The 25,399-nt window shown below is 43.2% G+C and overlaps 1 protein-coding gene across 1 annotated transcript; it reads right to left on the bottom strand.

Moving 5' to 3' along the window:
* Window positions 1-1,977: 1,977 nt before the first annotated feature.
* On the bottom strand, window positions 1,978-23,896 carry LYPLAL1 (lysophospholipase like 1). Its single transcript, XM_079969027.1, has 5 exons — window positions 23,748-23,896; window positions 18,958-19,057; window positions 10,360-10,529; window positions 2,763-2,878; window positions 1,978-2,357 (listed from the first exon to the last, which is right to left on the bottom strand). The coding sequence occupies exons 1-5, from the start codon at window positions 23,830-23,832 to the stop codon at window positions 2,133-2,135; spliced, it is 696 nt and encodes a 231-aa protein (XP_079825153.1). The 5' UTR covers window positions 23,833-23,896; the 3' UTR covers window positions 1,978-2,132.
* Between the last annotated feature and the right edge of the window lie 1,503 nt (window positions 23,897-25,399).

Raw genomic sequence — 25,399 nt, 5'->3', positions numbered from 1 at the left:
AATGTTCTTAACCCGAGGTACTATTTCTGGGTTAGCGGAGTCTTTAACTTGAAGCGTATGTAACCTGAAGCGTATGTAACCTGAGGTACCACTGTAGTGTCTAAACACCTTTGCAGTTGTAATTTGCATCATAGCCTACCCTGTAATCTTAACCATAAAGGACAAGTTAGAAATATACTAAATAAACACTGACTTCATGTTGTTTGTTTTAACTGCATCTCTTGCAGGGTGGTTCAAACTGATAGAAACCGCCCACCCCACCCTCCTACTTTAATAAATTAATTAGCTCAAGCACATCCAGTCTTTTTCATACATCTCTCGCTTCAATCCACAAATCCAGTTCTCCCCCCATCCTTTTCCTTCCCTGAATGAAGTTATTAAAGGATCCAAGGTCTATTTCCGTTCTTTCTTTTAAAACCACTTGACTGTCAGATGGTTTAATAGGGGAGACTAATTTAACTCCACAACCTCTTGGGCATTCCAGTTTTGTTACCAATAATTTTAGGCTTGATCAGCTGGTTTCAGTCTTGCCTGTAATTGTTCTCTGGCTCCAGCTGTCTGTAGCCACAAGTCAATTAGTTAGGAAGCATTGCTGTTCAAAGCACTAATCTATTCATGAATTGCAGCCCTCTTTTAAAAACAATCTATAATGGTGGAAGATTTTTTTAAAAAAAAACGAAAAGAAAAAAAAAAAACAACTACCACCAAACTTTGTTTCCAAGCAGAACAGAAAACCTTTACAGAACCCAGGAGAATTCAAGCCTAATTTGAAGCTGTTTTCATTTGCTTGCTGAATTATGTACCTCGCCAATGTAAGTGGCAGCTCCAGAAGGTATCATGAAACGTACGGCTTAAGCCCACTCATTTGTTTCATTTAGATTTGCCAAACGGCCTTCAACTCTTAAAAACTGAAATGAGAGGCTACATGATATATTGGTTTTAAAAAGGCCTCTAGAAAAAAAAGTTACTTTTAAACAGTAAAGGACATTGACTAATTATTTATTGTGCTTCTGAATGAACTTTTGCTGGGTTCTGAAGTGATCACTGATAAGCTGTATGAAAGTGGCCGCCTCTCATTCAGCTTCAGTTCATGGAGAAAAAGCAGACAACATATTTAGAAAAGAATATCAGCAAGCTTCAGGATCAATGGATTTCATAAGTCCATTTTGGCAGAATGCAATCCTCTGCAAATCTATGCACAGAACAAAGCCCAACTGCTTTGCATAAGATTGCAACCTGGGAGATTTTGGTCAGGATCAAAACTATTTCAATACTCCAAAAAGATTGTTCAATACCTGCCCCATGCTCCATGGCAAACTGCTTTTAAAGTGAGCTTGTAATGTGTTTATGTGTTCTGTTAAATAATTATTTACCTGAGACATAATCGCCCAAATCAGCCTGCTACCATTAGTAATAAAAACAATTCATATATACAGTAAGGTAAAGGTAAGGTAAAGGACCCCTGGACAGTTAAGTCCAGTCATAGGTGACTATAGGGTGCAGCGCTCATCTCGCTTTCAGGCTGAGGGAGCCGGCGTTTGTCCACAGACAGTTTTCTGGGTCATATGGTCAGCATGACTAATCCTCTTCTGGCACAACGGAACAACAACGTGCACACGGAAATGCCATTCACCTTCCTGCTGAAGTGGTACCTATTTATCTACTTCCACTAGTGTCCTTTCAAACTGCTAGGTTGGCAGGAGTTGGGACAGAGCAATGGGAGCTCACCCCATTGCGGGAATTCAAACTGCCAACCTTCTGATCGGCAAGCCTAAGAAGCTCAGTGGTTTAGACCACAGAGCCACCAAGTCAAGTTTCTGGACTTTGCAGGCTATCCATCATATTGAGATGGGATCCTGCTAGAGCTTGATAATTCTATTTCATCCTGTTTAATAGATACACAAATCATAGGCAAGTGATATGCACAACCAAGACCTGGTAAATTAAATAAATAAAATTCAAGAAATTTATGGCAACTTACGTTTCTGTGAGTTTTTAATATTTTCATTTGAATATCTGTGAAAATATGAATTATGTCTATTAATAGGAAATCATCATATTACATGGTTGAAAGCCACAAAGCACAGAAAATTCCATGGCATTTCTTTTCTATATATACTTCCATTTATTGCTCATGGTTGCTCTGGCAATTTCTTCAAAATCCAAGCTTGCAGTTTGTCCAGCTCACTTTTGTTTAGTTCATGATAAAGGTTTGGCAAGCTCAGAAACGTAGTCGCTACTCCCAGGGATTTCAACATCTTGTTGGTTTCTTCACCCCACGAATACAGAACCAGTTCATCAGCAGTTCCATGGCACTGAAATAACTCTGGTGGTTCCCTTTCAATTTTCTTCAGCGCCTGTTAGCAAAGGAGACATCTGTGTTGTTACCACAATAGAGAAGTGAAGGGAGATATTTTACAGTGGATACCCAGTGATCCACCTAGATTAGTGAGTGCATGGAATATCCAGCAAGTGTAAGGAACTGAAAAGATCAATAACCAATTGTCCACTGCTTTCTACTTTCAGACTATTGGTCCATCTAAGCCCGTCATTGTTTACTGTGATTAGTAAAGTGTATCAGAGATCTTAGCTTTAAAACTGAGACCACTGAGTAATCATTATCTTTGCTCAACTAAAAGATATTGAAAAGGGAGTGTACGGGGTTCCTGCCACTTACATGGGGGTTTACACTCTGGCACAACCTTCTGAGATTTTAAATGGCCACAATGGGACAAACAGTTAGCAAAGAGTTCAGTACCCACCTGGTAAACAGCAGAGGTCTTGCTGAGGAAGCTCGAAAGAGCAAACACTCCAGCTACATCTTGGTGGTACCTATAGGCTAAGTGCATTGCCATGCCTCCTCCCATTGAAAAACCACCTATGGATTTTTAAGGGGAAAAACAATGTTAAAGCAAACATTCAAAGCTCTGAGAAACTATCGGAAATGCTTTCAGTGATGACTTTCTGCTTTCCACTACCCTGTAGGAAACACGTCTGAACAAGCTAAAACTTAATCAAGTTGTACAGACTGTATCTTTGTTCACAAAGAAAAAAAGCCTGCCAAATGTCTGTGCAGCCCAGTCCATATTGACTATGATGAACACTTTTGATTTTTAATCAATCTCTGCCCCACAATATATTTTACTGTATATAAGGACTTTATAGTTTCAGTTGCACAGGGATTCCAAGGGACTATTCATACTTTTAGACAAATCAATTAGACTTCTGGTTTACTTGGTGCCCCCTCTTTTTTGTGGCTTCTCAAAGCATGAGAATAGGAAAATGTCGCTAGACTCCAATTCCCATCAGCCCCAGCCAGCATGGTCAGTGGTCAGGGATGATGGGAGCTTGAGTCAACCTCTGGATGGCCACAAATTCCCTTCCATGTCATGGTGAATTATGAAGACCAAACCGGAATCTAGCAGTTCAATTCTATGGAGGCTTAATGGGGGTTCATCCACACTTCTGTGTGGTCAATGTTTTATACTGCTTGTCCCATGGGTTCTAGGCACAAGTCTGAGAGGTTCTTTGTTTGCCCCACTAATTTCCCTGGGAAAGCCGATGGTTTACTGCTGGATCAGAACGGACGTCAATCTGCAGAAAACCTAAAGAGGTAAACAGCAGGTTTCCCCGGGGAAAAGCAGAAGGATGAAAAAAACAACCCTTTCAAACCCATGACTTGAAACGATGGGAGCCCAAAGAAGTGGCACCCACTATGTTAAACAAGGCAAATATACAAAGGTCTGCAGTGTAAAAGTGCAATTTTGTGAACTTACATGTGGAAATAAATCCCACGGAGTTCAACAGGACTTAACTCTCAGGTAAACATACAGGGATTCCAACAACCCCCCCCCCCAAAACTGCTTCCCATTTGTCTCATGAGGGCTGTAGTACAAAATCTCCAGGTATCTTCCGAAAGAACAGGTCTGCTATGAAAATGTAGGTATGAATGACTATTACACACTTGGCTCTTTTTTCAAAAAGAAATAACTGCTCACGAGTCCTCTGCTTATTTCCTTATGCCCTCCAGCGAATGATGCCATCACCGCAACACTTGTAAAAATACAGTGGACAAGTTTCGCTCTGTATTAACAGATGCATATTTATGGTCAGACGCTGGTGCAAAGGGTGCATACATAAAGCTAAATACATTTGGATGTTTCAGAATACAGAGGCAACATGGAGCACACTGAAAGCTCGTTCTGAATTTGGAAATGATTTGCAGCAGAATCCTTTGCATGTGTATTCAGAATTAAGTCCCCCCTGATATCAACTGGCCTGGCTCTAAGCTAAGTGTATACAGGATTGCAACTTCTCTCTCTCCATCTCTTTTCTTTTATTTTTTCTTTTTAAAATTCACTTACATTGGAGCTCACAAAGCAACCTGGAATTACTCACTGGCAGCGCCTGATAATGCAATCACCTTCTGTGAGGACAGAAAAGCTTACGGCTTTCATGTGGTTCCTGCTATTCAGGAAAAAACCTGAATGCCAGAAGTTGGTTTGTTGAAATTTGGTTTTGTAGGGGGAAGCCTGCAGCTTATTAATCAGAAAAACATGGTCTCCAGGAGAATTATGGAGAGGGAAAGCTTTGCAGGCCCCTGGTCTGGAAACAGTGGGTATCATTGAAGGTAAAATCCTGTGATTTCAAAGCACCATTCTTACCATGAAAACCTGCACTAGTCCTGCATAAGCTTGTGTTGATCAGAATATGGATGGCACAGTCATAACAAGAGAGTTTTGGAGCCAATTTTCAATGTCTAAAGTGAAATCTAAAAATAAAATGTATATTGCAATAACTAGGGAAGTATGAAATGGACTTGTCAGTGTCAATTCTGTATGTTTCATTTTTAAGTCCATTTCATACTGTTCCTGCAGAAATCTATAGCGTTTTTAAAAGTAATTCTTAAAGTTGCTTTTAAATACACAGGTTATCACAGGTTATCTCAATGCACTCATTACTAAATGTCTTCCCAATAAACTCACATTTGTTATGTATTTTGCTAAGTTTGTTTGTTTGTTTTGAGCCATGAGCTGTTGTACTGTTTTAGTGTTGTTAGCCGCCCTGAGCCCGGCTTCGGCTGGGGAGGGCGGGATATAAATAAAATTTATTATTATTATTATTGCAAAATTTGGAGATGTATGTATTTGCTACTTAATGCCCAAGTGGCTTCTGGTCATTACGTGGTATATTAAGGATAATTACATTCTGATCAGTGTATATATTAGTCCAGGAACTGCATATTAGATCAGGTTGCTTCTTATTATTAAACAAATTTACAGCCCACTTTACAGCATAAAGCCATCAATGCAGTGTACAATCAAAAAACATAATAAAACAGAAAAGCACAAGCTCTGAAAACAATAAAAACAATTCAACACACCCTGAAACACAAGAAAACCATCCCTACAAGTTCCAAAACCAGCAAAACAATTTCATCATAAATAAAATTGATATTCCTTATATGATTGCATTACATGTCAGGAGAAGCCTTCTTTTAAAAAAATGCCTTGTGGACCAAACAAAATTCTCTTCCCTCTCTAACAATAACACTTCACTGGATGGACAAAATATGTCTGTCCAATGACGTCACTGTAATACCATACAGACTGAGACATACAAGGTTTGTTTAATTATCTCAGTTATATGTGGTAGGTTGCTTGTGGCAAAAAACAACAGAACATGGTGCCTCGAAACTTGGCTCTGACTACAATCCTGGCACAGTGATGCTGCTTAAAACTTACTGAAGTGAGCAAGTTTACTGTGCATACACTTGCAGCAGAAATACAGTGGTTGCCATTTAAGTCTGAAATTGGCCACACATAACATAATGGGGGCATTTGGCACAGAACAGCTAAGCAGAGCAGTTGCCCCAGTCAAGTTATTTCAACGAGTTCAGTGCAGGGTGTTATTCAGTAACTGACAGTCCCCTTTCTCATTCTTCTTCGTCATCCTGTCCAGACCCAGAAGCCAATGAATATGCCAATATTTATAGGAAACACGGCAACTTTCATATTCCTTCTCCCATGGCTCAGTAGCTACGGAAGAAGCCTAGCAATCAACAATAAAGTAGTTGTGTGTCCTGTGTTATTGTAATGAAACAAGGGGTAAAAAACCATGCATGTATTCCTTGGCATTCTGTCGAGTCTACGGATCTGTCACAGAAGGTTTATTTTCATTGGCTGCTTATGAAAGTGACTACAGGTGGCAGGAACCCATTGGCTTGGATCAGCATTTCTGTGGCGTACCAAACTCATAGAAGGAAGAAATAAGGGAGAGAGAAAAAACGGTCCTGAGAAAACTACAAGAGAGGAAGCAAAGACTTCGAGAGAGAAAGCTAAAAATCATATATGGTTTTACTCCACTGCCAGTACAGCAGAGGTAAAAACTGCAGTTTGCACCCGATCCTGCAATATATGTGACACAAATGGAGATAGGGAATTTGTGGCCTTTCAAATGTTGTTGGACTCCAACTCCCATCAGCCCCATCTAGCATAGCCAATGGTCAGGGACGATGGGTGTTCAGTAACATCTGGTGAGCCACAACGGAATATTTTCCCAGAATGGGGAACAAAGTAATAAAGATGAACTGAGAGAATGCAATATACAAAAATAACAAAATCATAGCAACAGATCCAAGAAACAACACATTTAACAATTCTTACATGATTGAAACAAGCAAAACTACAGTGAGGCCAAACTTAAAATCTCTAAATACCTAGGTAAACAAAAAGAAAACAAACCAAGAAACACTAGGGAACATTCTAACCGATTAACCAACCAATAGTCATAGCCAGGGCCATCAGTTATTAAGAGTGACTAGTTGCCCATAACGTGACTTGGTATGCACAAAGATGAGACTATCTGCTCATATATTGTCCAGTGTATTCTTATATTCTTCTCTGACTAGGAGCAGATCTCTGGGGTCTCAGAGGTCTTTCGTGACAAATGCTTTGTGATCCTTTGAAAATGCAAACAAACCTTGGATGTCAGGGGTTGAACCTGAGGCCTTCTGCACTCAAAGCATGCGCTCTGCATTGAGCTATGGTCTGTTCACCGTATGCACAGAGAATGAACTTAATGTGCATTAGCGTAACGTATTTAAATAGACAAAAAAGAAATGATGCTTAAAAACTGGCAGGTTGTTGAAAATGGAAAAAGTGACAATTATTAAACCAAGAGAAAGCTTGGCTCTAGTCGAGTTATTGAAATGATGCTTACCAGTTGAATTACAGTTATTATTTTGTCACTTATGTAAAAAAAAAAAAAAGAGAGAGATCTTAAGATACAAGATGTACTCACTGCATTACTTTATTCTTATTTTTAAAAATGGTGTGGTAATTCACCTGCTCTTTTTAAATAGCTCCAAAGGAAGTTTTCCTTGGGCAGCCACCAGTCAGCTCAGCCATCTCTGTGAAGCAGAGCGGTTCCACGCAAAAACATATTCTCCCAAAAGTGAATTCCCAGACAGAAAATGTCTCTCCAAAAGAGCCCCCTCCAAGACCTTGTTTTTCTGGGCCTCGGTGCAATGAGCTGTGTGTAGCTACCCTCCCAGCCGGCCCTATGGAAGACACCTGCTCCTCTTCATATGCTTCAGTGTCAGCAGGTAAAATGGCGAAACCAGATCAAACAGATTCTGTAGACCATTTTCCACAAGCCAGGGCAAGGAGCCACCAAGGCAAGGCAAACAGGGCCCTTCAAAGAGCAGGGAGTGGCCAGATCCAGAAAGAAAACAGGCAAGGAGTATTTTGGCTCCATCGTTCAGGATCTTGGTGGCATCTGGATGGGATTTTAGACATTCCCACATTAAAAGCAAATTTTCTCAATATTGGATTATTCATTGGTGTGCTCTCAACACCAATTTCACTCAAATGTGAAGAGAACTTTTTCCTCATGTGAGCAATCACACACGAAGAGAGGGCATAGTATGTTGTCAAGCTATGGGCTGTATTCTATCCATAGGTCCCATCAGTGCCCAGATTTACTTTCCCCATCTTTCCTCTGCGTGCCCCACACCCTCCTCAAATCTGCTCCCCTAAAGTGTTAGGGGTCTCCCTTCAAACCAATTTAGTGGGCATGGATGGGGAGAACGTTATTTGGCTCAAGCAGAAATCCTTGCACTGGTGGAACATTCACTTTGCTTCATCATCCCTTCCCCAAAGCACTGGGATAGCCCTGGTAAAGTCCTGGATAGCCCCTTAATAGTATTCTGATGTACTGATTGTATTGCGTTGTAACCATTTTACTGAAAACTGCTCTGGGATTGCTATGCAATGGAGGGCAGTTCATAAATGAAATAGGGTAGAATGCCGTGTAATGTTAAAGAATCACTTGTCTGTCCTTTGCTAGGTCTGTTAGTGGCGTTTGCTTGGAAAAAGCTGGACATTAACTTCCTTCTGCCTCTATACCACACACCCTCACATTTATAACATTGTTGATGTTAATTTTTTACATCTTTATTTTGGATCTTATGATTTATGTGGAAATTTTCCAGTTTATATTTTTTGACGTTTTGTTTACTGTTTATGACTAGTTTTGTTATGTTGGCAGTTATGTAATTTTTTATATGTTGTAAGCTGCCTTGCACATGGCTTGAACTTTGGAAAAATTAAATGATTGATTTACTCCTGTCAAATCAGCTTTGCACTTAGTTTTTGTGACCCCCCCCCCCCAGTCACTAGCGTACGGGATTCAAAATAGTTTTTATATTTGCATTTTTGTTATTGTATTGTGACATTGCTTCAAGATGCTTCATAAGAAGCGATTCATAAATGAAGGAAAAAAATTATCATCTCTTTTTTAAAAAATCCCTACAATAGTGAATTGAAGCCTGGTTTAGGCTGCAGGGTCGAAATCAGAGTTTCCCAAACTTGGGTTTCCAGCTGTTTTTGGACTACAATTCCCATCATCCCTAGCTAGCAGGACCAGTGGTCAGGGATGTTGGGAACTGTAGTCCAAAAACAGCTGGAGACCCAAGTTTGGGAAGCCCTGGTCTAAATGAATACTTCACAAGCAGCTTCCTCTCAAAGCGTAACCCCTAGGATTGAGCCCCCTGTTCTCGGTTCATGGGGGAAGAAGACACAGTCTTTAATTAAAACCTAGCTAAACATTAGTCCTGCCCACCCCCCTCCCCAAATTGCTTTGGTGCTGGATCCAGTTCGGGGGTGGGTGGGTGGGATCCTGGATAATTTAATAATAATTAAAGAGCAACAATAGTTTCTAAGTAAAACGTATTTCCACAAAAATAGGTTCTCGTGCAAATTTCTCACGTGTTTTCTGAGCCTCGTCTAGAAGGCATTGAGCAGCCATAGAGTCTGTGTAAGAGATAGGCGACATTGGCCTCAATCCACAAGGATGTTGCCCTGCTCAAGTCTCGTCAAAACTGACTGAAAGCTGTGGAAGGGGATGACCACGATGCAGGAATGGGAGAAGGCAGCTAGCACTGCCCTCTCCACCTGCTGTGTGGGGGAAAACGGCCATTTAGCTCCTCTTTTCCCAGAAGTAATTTGCTCAGTGGCCATTCCATCACACAATTAAACTTTGGTAGCCACAAAAAGTCAGCGTGTTTACTTAGGGCTTTTCACCTATTTCTGGCTTGCATTGCCACAATTCCTCTGAAACAGAAGCAGTGATTCTACCACCTCCCAGGCACAGCATCTCATTCCTCCCACAAGTGTGGTGTTGCATGCAGCAAAGAAAACCCAACACATGGGCACCAGCTTGCTCCTTGCAATTGAGCCATCCAGTTGAATCTCATTCCTCCCTATCCCCTTTTTTATTATGTCTATTAGGAGGTTAAGCCTGCAGTCAGAGACGGCATTGTTTTCTTAATCTTAACTTATGTACTGTGCCTGGAAAACCTGGAGCACTTTCCAAATAAATTAGCATTATTCTTGTGCAGTTGCTAGCTTTTTCAACAGAGTTCTGCACAGCAGAACTTCCCATTTTCAGATAATAAGATGGAATCTGTTCCAACTACTGCTCTGCTTCTTATCCCAACTGGGATGCAAAGAAAACCTATGTCAGGTGGTGTCAAGAGAGAGAGAGCATATGCCTGCCCTGTTTTCTTCAAAAGACCCATCTCAAATGAAGCAGATGATGGGTCTCCTCTTTGCAACAGAACCTCCGTGTTACGAACTCTGGTGAAACAGAACTTGCTTCCAACTATAATGGTTGCTTCCAACTATAATGGCTGAAGATAGCACCGAAAAGACATTAGCACAATCCCTACCTAAGCATTCAGGGATTCCTTGGCTGCTCAAAGCCTCTATAACCACTCACCACATTCCCCGGTTTGGCTCCACTCACAGGATGAGCTCTCTTACAAATGTCAAATATTTTCTTCTTTCTAAATCTTACCCAAGAGTATCCTGTTCTTTCCAATGCCGCTTTTAACTTCATCATCAATCAAACTCGTAAGTGCTTGACACATTGAGTCAATGGTTTCAATATGTTCCGGGCAATCATTAGAGATCTTATATCTGTCATGCCACACGTTGGACAAGGACCCTCTCATCGGTGTATATGGTCTGGAAGAAAAGTCGATGAAAAAGGTGTAAGAAGAAAACTGTAATATATAGCCATGGAAATCAGGAAGCCATGCTACGCCCTAGGGCCTCTCCATGTGTGCCAGGGTGGGGGTGGTGATGGATGGCTGTCACTCAGCCACCCAGGTAAGGCTCAAATTACGGGTGGCTGTCTTAGTAATTTGGAGGGAATGTATGTCAAGAAGGCATGCCTGCGTAAGAGAAAAAGTCCATTGCCCCAAGCAATTGTACCTAGATTGTTACAACTCATCAGATCTTACAGAGTGAAAAAGGCTTTCGCCTGAGATTTAGGGTAGAATAGTAAGCTTTACTTAACACCAAGAACTTGGACCAATGGATGGAGCCACAGACCAGATTTGGCTTCAGGTTCTCTTTACAGCTATGAATACAGCAGGTGGAATTAGTTTGCTGTTTGTATCACCTTCCTAATGGAGATTTCCACAAGGTGAACAAGACCATATTTACTTTGAATGTAAAACATACGACAGAAATTCTTTATTTGGCTTTTTAAACCCTTCCAGTAATCTGGACCACAGACAGCCCTGGTATTAAGATACAGTGGTGCCTCGCAAGACGAAAAGAATCCGTTCCGCGAGTCTCTTTGTCTTGCGGTTTTTTCGTCTTGCGAAGCAAGCCCATTAGCGGATTAGCGCTATTAGCGGCTTAGGGGCTTAGCGGATCAGCTGTTAAGCGGCTTAGCGGATCAGCTGTTAAGCGGTTTAGCGGCTTAGCGGATCAGCTGATAAGCGGCTTAGCGGCTTAGAAAAAGGGGGGAAGGGAAAAAAAACCCGCAGGAACTCGCAAGACATTTTCGTCTTGCGAAGCAAGCCCATAGGAAATTCGTTTTGCGAAGCACCTCCAAAACGGAAAACCCTTTCATCTAGTGGGTTTTCCGTCTTGCGAGGCATTCGTCTTGCGGGGCACCACTGTATACGGTAAGTGGAGCTGCGTATGTCTGTGTGTGATACCATTAAGACCAGTGTATAAAATCAACCAACCAACAGCACCACCATATTGAATTGTTGGGTGGCTTTGGAGATTAGGTATCCGAGATTCTCTCAGTTGAGAACTAGGAGATTAAAAAGAGCCCCAAGTGTACCGCGTCTTTCTGCTTATAGCAAAACTTCAATGTGTTTTCATAGATTATATCAAATTGCCATGTTGTATCCTTGGGGGTCCAAGGATTATACCAGCACATGAAGGTGGTGAATGGATGGAAGGATCCTGAGTGAGAGACAGGGAAGGGAAGACCTCCCAGGTTGAGAGACTTGGGAGAAGAAAAGAAAGCCCCCAGGTGAGAGCTGGGAGGGTCTACCACTTTCTGTGTGAGACGGGAGTCAAGAGATCCCTTTGAGAGAGGACTCTGTGTTTTCTTTTCTCTTTCTCTGTTTTTATTTAGATAAGTTTATTTTATCTTATTATATCATGAAAAAGCCTCCAAGAAAATCTTATGGAAAAAGAAAAAAACCCCTCAAATTGCTCTGTTGTATGCTCCCTTGGCAACATCTGCTTTAAAGGTGGCATATAAAAGATTCTAATGAATAATAAATTCAACTTTTCAGTGCATGTCCATTCTTTCCTTGGTTGCTCCCTACATGGTGCATATTGGCCCATTCCTATATGGGATTGCATCCCTTTGGATTAACATTTTCAATAGATGACTTGAACGGCATCTGTAAATGTGGTTCCTCCTTAATGACAACTGGTGGCCTGATTTAGGAACTGCAGATGCACCAGAATTTATACTTGTTGACTATGGGGTTTGTAACAGCTTGCAGGTACGGCTTTGGTTTGAAATTGCAGTGCAACTTCCCACTAAAGAAGACAGTTTACAAACTTTCCATCCCCATATTTCTATGCGACTGAAACTATTCCATGTTAGATGTATGGAACCTGTGTTAAAGGTGGCTTATAAATACTACTTTAACCCAAGTGCTGTCACTACTGTGTGTGATTTGATCTTCATTAACCCAACGCAACTGGCTCATAGTTACCACAATGCACATATGGAGCTCCCCTTTTCATATAGAGCTCCCCTGTTCTTTTCAACATGTGCAGCCATTCCTCCAAAAGTCTGTATCCTTTGCCTCCATTAACGCTAATGGTACCCTGCCTGACCCTTTTGCACATGATCTGCTCTTCTAAATCAGAATGCAAGAGAAGGTTTAGTTCAAAATGCATGTGCTTAAACAGGGGGTGCTGTCCCCTTCTCATCTTTTTTTTAAAGTGTAACAGAAAGAAGAATTTGTAGCTCACTTCTTCCAAGAAGCTCTGGAACTCAGCCTGGTTCCAGAACCATCAATCCAGTTTAGCAGCAAAATAAAACATTTGTCAGGTAAGGGACGATACAGTGTGGATCTGAAGCCTAATTTTAATGGGCAATTAGGCTGTCAGATGGTACAGAGAAGCAAACACTGCACCTTTTTATTATTTTTTTAAAAGAAGCAGCCAGCAGAGCCTTTTCTTGCAAACTGTGTGTGCTAAATCTGGGTAGACGTGGCTATAGTAAAGATGCCATTCCTTCAACAACAGAACAAAGAGGTTTCTTTTCTTTTCTTGACGTCCCTCTTTGTGTGGATTAATCCGCTGGTACTAGCTCCTGACGTCTGTTGGCTCTCATCCCATTGGCAAAAGAAGCATTCGCCATCAGCACCGATGCCAACGTTTTCAACTACCACTCTGAAGAGCAGATTAATGTATGTGCACATGCAAAAATAACAATCTAAAAATGTCAGCTCTGCTTCTTCATTGTAATAAATGCCGTCTGCTGAAATTTCTTCTGCTTCCATCAGCCCTGGGCAGAACCCAACCAAAGTTACACAATGTTTAAAGTGTCCCCGATTTCAACGCGAGTTGATTTAACCACTTGGCCCAGGATCTCATCCATTTTAGTTCTTCACCCATCAAAGATGGATGCATATGCTTAATTACTTTACTGAATGCAGATTAATCCTAAGGCTTTGCAGTAAGGTTTTCCAGTTTCCATGTCCGTATGTTATAAAGCCAAGCCGACTTCAAAACCTCAAAACATCATTAAAAAGGATTAAAATAATTTCTAACACAAAAAAGAAGTCTTCCTCTACTAGAAACAGCCATATACTTTAAACCTGCCCCTGTATCACTTCATTGGCTCCAAACTTTCAGAAACTTTAGGATGTAAGACTTACCGTAATGGATTGGTTTTAAAGTATAAGCTAGAATGCATTTCAGGTTTATATTTATGCAAGGATAAAGCTGGCAATCTAAACTTCCTCAGGGACTATCTAGGCATCCAAACTTTTCAATAAGCATATATATAATATTAAAAGCTAGCAACCCACCGAATATTACACTGTGAATGCCTGAACCAAGAGCAACTAAAAGACTCCAGCAGAGGAGGGAGGACTCAGTACTTGCACTTGGGGAATCCTGGGGCAACTATGATCATTTTAATCTCTTTACTGCATATCCTCCAGAAGCAAAAACTACAATGTCTAAGACAAAAAGAAAGAATTCAGGTACACCTGGCGCTAGTTTTACTAGCTTCCTCCTGGAAGAACTGATTTACACATCGGTGTAAACACGGCTCTTTTGTCGCTCTACTTGATTTCCGTATACTTGGATGATCGGCTGTTGGGTTTTCCTCTCTGTATGGTCCATTCACACATGTAAGTCATCACTTGATCTTGCAGTTATAAAAGTACTGAATAAAACCATAAATGAATGGAGCCTCCAAAAGAGACACCAAGGAAAATAGTTCTTGCCTCTTGGAGTTACCTGGATGTTGTGACGAGAAATAACACATTTCTGGATAAGGAGACAAATTGTAAGGTGCCCATAATATAGAGTTCTAAAATCTCTAGTGAAATCTTGCACAACTGGGCCCAACAGGGCTTGGGTTTTGCCTCAACTGGCAGAGAACCCATAGCCCTCCAAGTGTTTGACTACAACTCCTATATGTGAGCTCTCTAACACTGCCCGCCTAAAAACCATCCATTTGCCCAAAGCAAAGAGATCCAGTAGAAAAGAAATGCAAAGAGACTTGAACTTCTCCTGAGATTCATTGATGGCACCACAAAACAGAACCAAAGTACAGGAACCCCTGACTCCCTTGTAGACATCTATAAAGATCTCAATCTAGACAAGTCTGTGTTGGTTGAGGTTGGTGAACAGAGATGGGAATTAATGAAATATTTGCTTGAGAACTATGCACTGGAATCTTGCCGACACAATTTTACTGATTCAGCCCAGTTATGATTTTTAAAAAGCTACTGTGGATCAAGTAGCTGCCAATATACTTGAAACAGGGCCAAACTGACTAGTGTTGGTACCGACCCTTAAAGCCCTAAACGGCCTCGGCCCTGTCTACCTCAAGGAGCGTCTCCACCCCCATCATTCAGCCTGGACACTGAGGTCCAGCACTGAGGGCCTTCTGGCAGTTCCATCACTGTGAGAAGTGAGGTTACGGGGAACCAGGCAGAAGGCCTTCTCGGTGGTGGCACCTGCCCTCCCATCAGATGTCAAGGAAATAAACAACTATCTGGCTTTTGGAAGACATCTGAAGGCAGCCCTGTTTAGGGAAGTTTTTAATGTTCGAAGTTTTATTCTGTTTTTAGTCTTCTGTTGGGAGCTGCCCAGAGTGGCTGGGGAAACCCAGCCAGATGGGTGGGGCATAAATAATAAAATTATTATTATTAATTAGTGATTCTGTACCATGGCCAGAGAAGGAGCAAGGGACCGCCTATGAGAAGCTCGAGGTGGGGTGGGTGGGAGTCTGCATTGCTTTGTAAGCCATTTTCCACAAATATTTACTCAAATGAAAAGAGATCAAAATTCTTTGCAAAATGTATCCTGAAAAGCACGTAAGTTATCTGTTGTCTATTGAAAAGAACACATGTAGGGTATCTCTGTTTACTGATAGGTTAACTCTGGATTTGCAGCAGGAATAATTTCAAGAAGGAAATGCTACATAACGCAAAGATTCTCTGACCTAGATTTGCCGAAGGGAAACATAAAAAGGTATGGCATAGTTATTTCAAAAAAGTGGAGACGACATAATTTTAACTTGACCACGTTAGCTGCTACAATGCCAATTTAAACTATCACTTTCTATTGAACAGAAAGGCTACAACAAAAAAGGAGCAGTATTCTGTTCAAATTTAGACATTCAAAAGAAAACAAAAGGCTTAAGTCACACTTCCAGCAGCTGAAACATAAATTTGCAGCTATGTCTGCCCCGTTTGCTTTTAAAAACCACTTGGACAGACGTGGCAGCGCATGGTATTTTTTAAAGCCCTGACTTCAGTTACAGCACATTTACTCACAATGATTGAAAAGACAAAAAAGATTAAGATTGCAATCTTATGCAGTTTTACCTGCAAAAAAGCCTCACTAAACATAGTGGGGCTTGCTTCTGAGTAAGCATGTCTTTGATTACGCTAGAAGTTATATTTAACCACTGAAAGTTGATGCAGTTGTTATTTCTACATCTCCCTTAATTCAATGACTCATGCAAATGCAAACCGTAATTCCCAGCCGGTAAGTTTGCCAGGGTTTGCAAAAGTATCGTTTGGCCACAACTATGAACCTTCTAGAACTCTGCTTTCGAAAAACACATCCCATAAATTTACCTCCTGCATGCGAACCAGAGGGTGGGAGGCTCCCCTTTAAGTTGTTATCGACTATAAATTCCCATCAGCCGCAGCCAGCAATCCCAGGGGTGGGCCAGGGATAATTGGGGGGGGGCACAGTTCCTCATGTCAGATGTAAACACTGGCTAACACACTATGTCCTTGGAGGTTTTTGGACCCAGCGACAGGAGAACCCTGAGAACAGTACATGGGCAGGGGGAAGTTGTTCTGGCTGGATTGCTTGCATGGAAGGAAGGAATGGAAAAGTGTGATTCTCCAAACCATGAGTCTTGCGGCTCCTTCAATGCTATCACTTGTGGCCTGAATCAGAGCAATGGACACAATATGTGTGTTAATTGGCTTACCCATGCTAGAATCCCTGTGTTACCAAGTGCCGGCTTTCTGTGAATGAGACCATATAACACCAATCTTGAAAGACCTACACTGGCTCCCAGTATGTTTCCGAGCACAATTCAAAGTATTTGTGCTGACCTTTAAAGCCCTAAATGGCCTCGGTCCAGTATACCTGAAGGAGCGTCTCCACCTCCATCATTCTGCCCGGACACTGAGGTCCAGTGCCGAGGGCCTTCTGGCGGTTCCCTCGCTGTGAGAAGCCAAGTTACAGGGAACCAGGCAGAGGGCCTTCTCGGTAGTGGCACCCACCCTGTGGAACGCCCTCCCACCAGATGTCAAAGAGAAAAACAACTACCAAACTTTTAGAAGACATCTGAAGGCAGCCCTGTTTAGGGAAGCTTTTAATGTTTAATAGGTTATTGTATTTTAGTGTTTTGTTGGAAGCCGCCCAGAGTGGCTGGGGAGGCCCAGACAGATGGGCGGGGTATAAATAATTTTTTTATTATTATTATTATTATTATTATTATTATTATTATTATTATTATTATATCAGCTGGACTTCTCTTCCTTTCCTTCTGATGCTACTATTTACACTCCCATTTACACTATGGTTTGTGTGTGTATGTGGCTGGCCTCTTGGTGGTCTCTGTGGGATCTGATTGGCCATTGTGAGAACTAGACAGGCTGCTGGCCTGGTTCAGCAGGCTCTTATGTGTGTATAACATATCACACACACACACACACACACACACACACGGGTAACATGTCATGCATCTGATGAAGCAGACTGTAGTCCGTAAAAGCGTACGCCATTTTCAATCTTTTAGTCCTTAAGGGCCACCTTATAGTTCCTGTTGCAGCACAAAAGTATGCCTGTCATAGCACAGTTTAGGAATCACAGATTTACACCAAATTCTGACTGTGGGAAGACAGCCTATACTTAAAGTATTCCCCACAGATGTTTATCACATTGGTTGATGAGTTTTCCAGGCAAACTCTGCCATGCTGGCCTTGTCGCTGAATGTGAGCTGTGGTTGCATTGCTTAAAAAAAGAAGAAAAAAGAAGGCTCTGCCTACTTTTCACACAGACCTGGCAACATGGCATCACAAAACCTAAAATATTCCCACCCACAAATTGATGCCTGTGCTGCAATTGGCATGCTCTATATGCTAATCATTGACTTAGTGGCACAACAAATCTTAGGGTTGCACAGCTGGCCTGCTGGCACCAGGGAGACGGAATCTGGTTAATTCCAGTAATTCAGATTAATTAATTAGTGGATCAAAGAAACAGCTTTCGAGAGCCAACTAAACACCGCACAGAGTGTTATGCTGCATTAGCCATTTCTGCCATTCACCCTGATTGGATCTGCCTTCCTCAGCATCATTAATAAAGGTCTCAACAGCGGCAGTACATTAGAGCCCAAAAATAAAGAGAGAGAGAGGAAGGAAGGAAGGAAGGACAATGGCTTTAGAAAGGCTTCCTCTGATCTCTGGGAAACAGTGACATCAGACTCACTGCTGGTAACTCAGGAAATGTGAATGGGGTTGACAATTTGCGAGAGCGCTGAAGCCAAAGATCCTAACGAGAGCCATTTATTTAAAAACAAATATAGAAACTGAGCATTAATTTTTATTCTTCTCTAGGGGGTAGTACAGTGGTACCTCGGGTTACATACGCTTCAGGTTACATACGCTTCAGGTTATAGACTCCGCTAACCCAGAAATAGTACCTCGGGTTAAGAACTTTGCTTCAGGATGAGAACAGAAATCGCATGGCGGCAACAGGAGGCCGCATTAGCTGAAGTGGTGCTTCAGGTTAAGAACAGTTTCAGGTTAAGAACAGACCTCCGGAATGAATTAAGTACTTAACCTGAGGTACCACTGTATACACATGTGCACATGTGTGTGTGTGTGGGGGGGAGGCACAATTACATGTACTGCAAAATCCTGAAATAATTGTTCTAATTTTTTTTTTTTTTTAAAGAATAAAAAGCTTTATTGTTCCACTTCAAAAAGCGCTTGCATATATGCTCGCTGGAGGCTTTGACACTAAGATTTTTTTTTCAGATGGAGGATGCTGGATTTATCAATGGACTAGGGAACCTGTATTGCTATTCATACTGAGGGATAATTCATTGAGAACCCCAGTACATATTGAAGAGCAGAGGTGGAGTGTTCTACCCTCCTCCTATAAGTGGTTAAATATCAGAAGTCAAAGCCTACCTCTGTCATCAAATAAACACAGTATACAGCTTACTTACAACTTGCCCTCACACTGGGGGTAAATGCGAATGTCACAACATATCTGGAGAAAAGTAGTTTTGCAAATTCAACTTAGGACATATCTGCAAACCTTTATGTCAATTAGTTACAACCTTAATAACAAACAGTTTTTAAAGAAGGGAATAAAGGAAGGCTAGTATAAAAATGCATTAAATAAATACCTGGCAGGAGCTGTTGGATAAATGACTTTTATATGCTGGAAAGACAAATCGTGACTCAAAACCCCTTTGATCCAGTCTCTTATTCCTTGGCCGGTATCACCTAAGTAATACAGAAAGATAAAGGGTACTTTAGATATCTACACAATGCCAAAGGCCAGGCCTTGTTCTTCATAATACACAAATATAGAATTGCATTATTCAAGAGAAAAACAGAACGTCATCTGGACAAAGGTGCTCAACCTTATTGGATTTCAGGATAACTAACCACTCAGTTACCAAGTTCAGGTGATTATTCCAGGCTCCATACGCTATGGAGCTGGGACTCCTCCCCCAGTGCCCTGCCTATTCTCCTGTTATAGATTAGTTTTTGTGCAAAGATCCTAGCTTGTATTAAGCCAGATAACTGAAGCAGGGAACGCTGCCTTAATGTCAGTTAACAAACCACAGAAATAAGTCAGGATCACATTGTCCAAAGATTACCCCAAACAGATTCCCAGGTGAGTACATGTGGTTTTGTGATAGTTGGAGGACTTTTGTTTCCCCAATTTTGCCAACTGGTGAAACAAAAGCTCCTCTTTTATGAATAACAAATATAAATTATGAGTATATTGGAAGAAAATATTGTAAGGGAAAGGATGGCAAGTCAGAAAGCTTAACAAGTTTGCTTACTTGAACTTCTCGTAGGAACGTTTCATAACAAGAGGAGCCAATGGACCATCTACTCCCATTGAATCCTTCTCTCACAGGGGCAAACCAGATAATGCTTTTTTATTATTAGATGCTTGTGGGAAACTGGCAAGCAGGACAAGAGCAGCCTCCCCTCCAAAAGATTCAAGCAACTGGTAATTAGCATGACTTCTTCTGTCTATGGAAGCAGAGCACAGTCATCATGGCTAGTACCCATTGACAGCTCTCTCCTCCTCCATGAATCTGTCCAATCTTCCTCAGAAGCCATCCAATATTATTAATAATAATAATAATAATAATACCCCACCCATCTGGCTGGGTTTTCCCAGCCACCCTGGGCTGCTCCCAACCGAATATTAAAAACACAATATAGCATTACACATTAAAAGCTTCCCTAAACAGGGCTGCCTTCAGAGGTCTTCTAAAAGTCAGATAGTTGCTTATTGACATCTGATGGAAGGGTGTTCCACAGGGTAGGTGCCACTACTGAGAAGACCCTGTGCCTGGTTCCCTGTAACCTCACTTCTCGCAGTGAGGGAACAGCCAGAAGGCCCTTGGAGCTGGACCTCAGTGTCTGCGCTGAATGAATCATAGAATCATAGAGTTGGAAGAGAATGATGGGGGTGGAGACGCTCCTTCAAGTATACAGGACCGAGGCCATTTAGGGCTTTAAAGGTCAGCACCAACACACTGAATTGTGCTCAGAAACATTGTTGTTGTTATTGTTGTTTAGTCGTGTCCAACTCTTCGTGACTCCATGGACCAGAGCATACCAGACACTCCTGTCTTCCACTGTCTCCCACAGTTTGGTCAAACTCATGGTGGTAGCTTCGAGAACACTGTCCAACCATCTCGCCCTCTGTCGTCCCCTTCTTCTTGTGCCCTCCATCTTTCCCAATATCAGGGTCTTTTCCAGGGAGTCTTCTCTTCTCATGAGGTGGCCAAAGTTTTGGAGCCTCAGCTTCAGGATCTGTCCTTCCAGTGAGCACTCAGGGCTGATTTCCTTCAGAATGGATAGGTTTGATCTTCTTGCAGTCCATGGGACTCTCAAGAGTCTCCTCCAGCACCATAATTCAAAAGCATCAATTCTTCGGCGATCAGCCTTCTTTATGGTCCAGCTCCCACTTCCATACATCACTACTGGGAAAACCATAGCTTTAAGTATACGGACCTTGGTCGGCAAGATGATGTCTCTGCTGCTCAGAAACGTACTGGGAGCCAATGTAGGTGTTTCAGGTCCGGTGTTATATGGTATTGGTGGCCACTCCCAGTCACCAGTCTAGCTGCCACATTCTGGATTAATTGCAGTTTCCGAGTCACCTTCAAAGGTAGCCCCACGCAAAGCACATTGCAGTAGTCCAAGTGGAGCATACACCACTCTGGCAAGACAGTCCACAGGCAGGTAGGGTCTCAGCCTGCATACCAGATGGAGCTGGTAGATAGCTGCCCTGGACACAGAATTGACCTGCGCCTCCGTGGACAGCTGTGAGTCCAAAATGACTCCCAGGCTGCGCACCCGGTCCTTCAAGGGCAGTTACCCCATTCAGGATCAGGGAGTCCTCCACACCAACCTGCCCCCTGTCCCCCAAGAACAGTACTGTCTTGTCAGGATTCAACCTCAATCTGTTAGATGCCATCCATCCTCCAACCGCCTCCAGACACTCATACAGGACCTTCACTGTCCTCAGTGGTTCTGATTTGAAAGAGAGGTGGAGCTGGGTATCATCCACATATTGTTGAACACTCAGCCCAAACCCCCTGATGATCTCTCCCAGATGCATGTAGATGTTGAAAAGCATGGGGGAGAGGACAGAACCCTGAGGTACCCCACATGTGAGATCCCAGGGGTCTGAACACTCATCCTCCAACACCACTTTCTGGACACAGACCAGGAGAAAGGAGCGGAACAACTGTATAACAGTGCCCCCAGCTCCCAACCCCTGTAGACAGTCCAGAAGGATGTTATGGTTGATGGTATCAAAGGCCACTGAGAGATCCAGCAGAACTAGGAAACAGCTTTCACCTTTGTCCCTAGCCTGCCGGAGACCATCAACCATCCAAGTGGTTGGCCATCATTGCTTCCTGTGGCATTGAGTCTCATAGTTTCTGAGTCATCCAGCATGCAGCTTCATTTCCCAACCTATCATTTAACAATAGATTATGAAATTTCCCCAGGCCAGTCTTTAATGTATATTAACGGGAGTGTCCAAGGTGCACACCAAATCTTTATGGTTGATGCACGTTCAGGCAAAGAGCCTTGCCTACCCTTCATGGCCCTCCAAATATTGTTGGTCTTCTGCTTCCAAAGCGGCCAACCTGATACCAATGTGAAGCGGACAGGCAGGACCTGAGCACAACACTGTCTTCCTAACTTGGGATTTCCAGAAATTGGCATTTAGAGGTTTAATGCTTCTGGCAGTGAGTCATGGCCTGGTACTGTGCCATCCCATCCTTTGGTCCTCTTTCCCCCTCAGCTGCAACATTCTGAAATCTACACAGCAAGGGGGTATGAGAAAAGGGACTCAAGAGTTCATACTCTGAATAAATTTTCACTTGAGGAACAGATGTTGTCTCTGGGCCTCGTACTTGCAACTCAACCCCCCCCCCCCGATTTCCATGAAAAACGATCCCTTATAAACACAAGTTTACACTCAGGTAGTAAAAACATTTTAAACAACTTTAGAGTGCTATAACCCCTTTCACACTTTTTTTGTGTGTGTAAAAAAAAAAGTTTATTTAAAACCACATCTAAAAGCCTTTGATCTAGTCCACCTACGCAAACACTACAAATGAAAGGGCTGGAAGAGGATAGCACCTGCCGAGGAATAACAATCTCAGCATGCCTGTGGTCAGGTAAACAAGGTAGCCCTAAGGTGATGAAAGTTTCACAGGCGCTAAAGTACTCTGAGGCGGAGCACGTGCTGTCCACACATACATCCGTCCCCCAAATCAACTTAAAAATCAGTGCAAACTGAAAGGCAATGGAAACGCGGAAGGCACACACTTCTAAGGTGAAACTGCTTTTGGTACTGTTGTAGCTAGGAAGTGGATATCAATGTGGAGCAAGATGCAAGTGCACAGGAAGAATGTCAATCGGACCTGTCCCCCTAAATGCGCTTCCAGACTAATTTCGGGTGGGATTCAATTATACACTGTCAAATTCCAGTTGTGCAATTAAAGGCGATTTGTAGCTCTTGCGCAACAAACCTGCTTCCCCAATGGAACTATTGTTTTTAGCTTTAGTTTTGCAATAAGGAAGTCACAGGAAAATATTGTCCAATCTCTCTGTAAACAAACAAGCCAATACACAAAAAATGGGGAACCTGGTGCCCTGCAGCTCCTGCTGGGATTACAGCTCCTGTCATTCCTGGCTATTGGCTATGCTGGCTGGGACTGATGGGTGACTGATTCCAGTAACACCAGAATGGCCAATTTCCCAAGCCCATTTAAAAGATCACCACCCAGATGTAAAATGACAGGTACACCATGCACTTGAAGCACATCCAATACTCATTCAAAGCATGCAATTTCCTCCAAAGAACCCTGGGAAGCATAGCTTGCTTAGGGTGCTGGGAATTTTAGCTGTGAGGGGGAAACGGCCGTCTCCAGGATGCCCAGGGGGAAGTCGCGTGCTTTAAATGTACACCGGATGTGCTTTGAATTCATAGGCACAACTTTCATTCAGCAATGTGCCACCCGAGGGTACCCGCATCTCTGCCAATTCATCCAGGATTGAGACCACCTTTCCGGCTGCCTTGAACTTCTGAAACCTTTCTTTTCAAGGAAGAGCTGTGGACACTCCCTTGGGAGCTGGCGGGAGGTTTTTAAGCAAAGTTTGGACGGCCATCTGCCATGGATGCTTTTTGATATTCCTGTATTGCAGAGGTTAGACTAGATGACTCTCGGGGGAGGGGGGCTTCAAACTCTACAACTCCATGATTCCAGTATATATAAAACACCCAACTCTCTTCTCCCTACGCCCCTTTCTGTGCGCCTTTGCTGTGAAATGGCACCGCAAGCAGCCCACTCCCTTATTGGCGAAGCTTGGGGAGGCTTCCGCGGTGGCGCCCCCTACAGAACGCTCTGCGGTCGGACTCATCCACCTGAGCCGTGGAGGAAGACGACGGAAGCCGTGTGTCTCCCCGCGGGGGCCACCACGCTCCTCTGCAGCGCCGCTGGAGCCGCCATGGCTGTCCCAAACCTCCGGAGAAAAGGGGCGGCCAAGGCGCACAGCGCCGGCGCGCCGCAGGGAAAGTCCGCGCGCTTCCATTGGAGGAGGAAACCCTTTGCGTAAAAGCGCAGGCGCGGCTGCCGCTCTGGGTGAGGCGTCTGGTAAGAAAAGCGAAGGTGGGTAGGCTGCGCAGCTCCGTCCAGCGCTGGGTTAGCGGTCCTCAACCTGTGGGTCCCTAGATGTTGTTGGGACTACAACTCCCATCATCCCTTAGCTCTGGCCTTGCTAGCTAGGGGTGATGGGAGTTGTAGTTCATCTGGGGACCCACTGCAAGCCGTGGATTGAAATGCGCCTAACTCCGCGTGGTTTTTCAACTTTAGAAGGAGACGAGGGGAACTGCAGGGGAGAGTTGCTTTTTCCTTTTTTTAAACAGTGCAGTCTTAACATCAATAATTCCCATTGACATCAACGGGGCGTATCCCAAGGGAGTCGTTATAGGATTGCAACCTGATTGCTAAGCAATACCTGGAAACGCTTCTGTGATCTGTCAGCTGTTTCTGCTAGTCAGCGATGCGATTCTCTGTAGGTAGCACGGGGAGGAGGGGGATGCGCTCTCCCCAGGGCCTTGTTTTGTTTTGTTTCGTTTTCTTATCAACATACAATTCAGGGTTGAGCCCTCATACTTAAAGCAATTGCCAGGGTTGAGCACAGCGTGCGCATTAACGGTAACACAAATAAAGATGGCGATCGTGTGCACACTTTCTTGGGCATAAGCCCCACTGGATTCAGTGGAACTTTTTTCTGAATAGAGAAGGAGAGAATAGGGCTGTAAAGGCCTTGGAAAGGAAGAAAATGGGTTTTTTTGGGGGGGAGGAGGCGGTCTGAAAAGGTGGCAGAGGGGAGGTGTGTGTTGGAAAGGGTGGGAATGCCAGCAGTAGACCAGCCCCTATTTGCTTTATTTAGTCCTACCATCCTTTCTGTCTCCAGAACCATCTTAATTCCTCCTTTGTGTGGGTCATGCTCCTTTAAAGTCCCAGTGCTTTAACTTGAGGGGTTTTTTTTGGGGGGGGGGAGAGGCTTGTATTTTTCTGTGAAAGTCTTCCCAGTAAGCAGCATGCCACCTTCAGCTTTTCTGTGGGAAAAAGTAGAAGGAACTTCTGGAGATGTTTGCTTTCATTAGCAAAAAGGCAGTTGCAATGTGGATTGATAATAGGCAGTAAGATAATAGGCAGTAAGGGATGTGGGTGGCGCTGTGGGTTACACCACAGAGCCTAGGACTTGCCACTCAGAAGGTCGGCGGTTCAAATCCCTGCGACGGGGTGAGCTCCCATTGCTCGGTCCCTGCTCCTGCCAACCTAGCAGTTCGAAAGCATGTCAAAGTGCAAGTAGATAAATAGGTACCGCTCCGGCGGGAAGGTAAATGGCGCTTCCGTGCGCTGCTCTGGTTCACCAGAAGCGGCTTAGTCATGCTGGCCACATAACCCGGAAGCTGTACCTCGGCTCCCTCGGCCAATAAAGTGAGATGAGTGACGCAACCCCAGAGTTGGTCACCACTGGACCTAATGGTCAGGGGTCCCTTTACCT

This window comes from Podarcis cretensis (assembly GCF_951804945.1).
Source record: "Podarcis cretensis genome assembly, chromosome: 3".
Lineage (NCBI taxonomy): Eukaryota > Metazoa > Chordata > Lepidosauria > Squamata > Lacertidae > Podarcis > Podarcis cretensis.
The sequence above is the reverse complement of the archived record's forward strand: the minus strand, read 5'-3'. Positions and strand labels throughout refer to the sequence as shown.

Coding starts and splice junctions, on each gene's coding strand:
- LYPLAL1 (XM_079969027.1), bottom strand. CDS start 23,832: ATGGCGGCTCCAGCGGCGCTGCAGAGGAGCGTGGTGGCCCCCGCGGGG. Junction 10,530..18,957: donor TATCCAACAGCTCCTGCCAG/GTATTTATTTAA, acceptor CTTTTCTTCCAG/ACCATATACACCGATGAGAG. Junction 2,358..2,762: donor AGACCTCTGCTGTTTACCAG/GTGGGTACTGAA, acceptor CTTTGCTAACAG/GCGCTGAAGAAAATTGAAAG.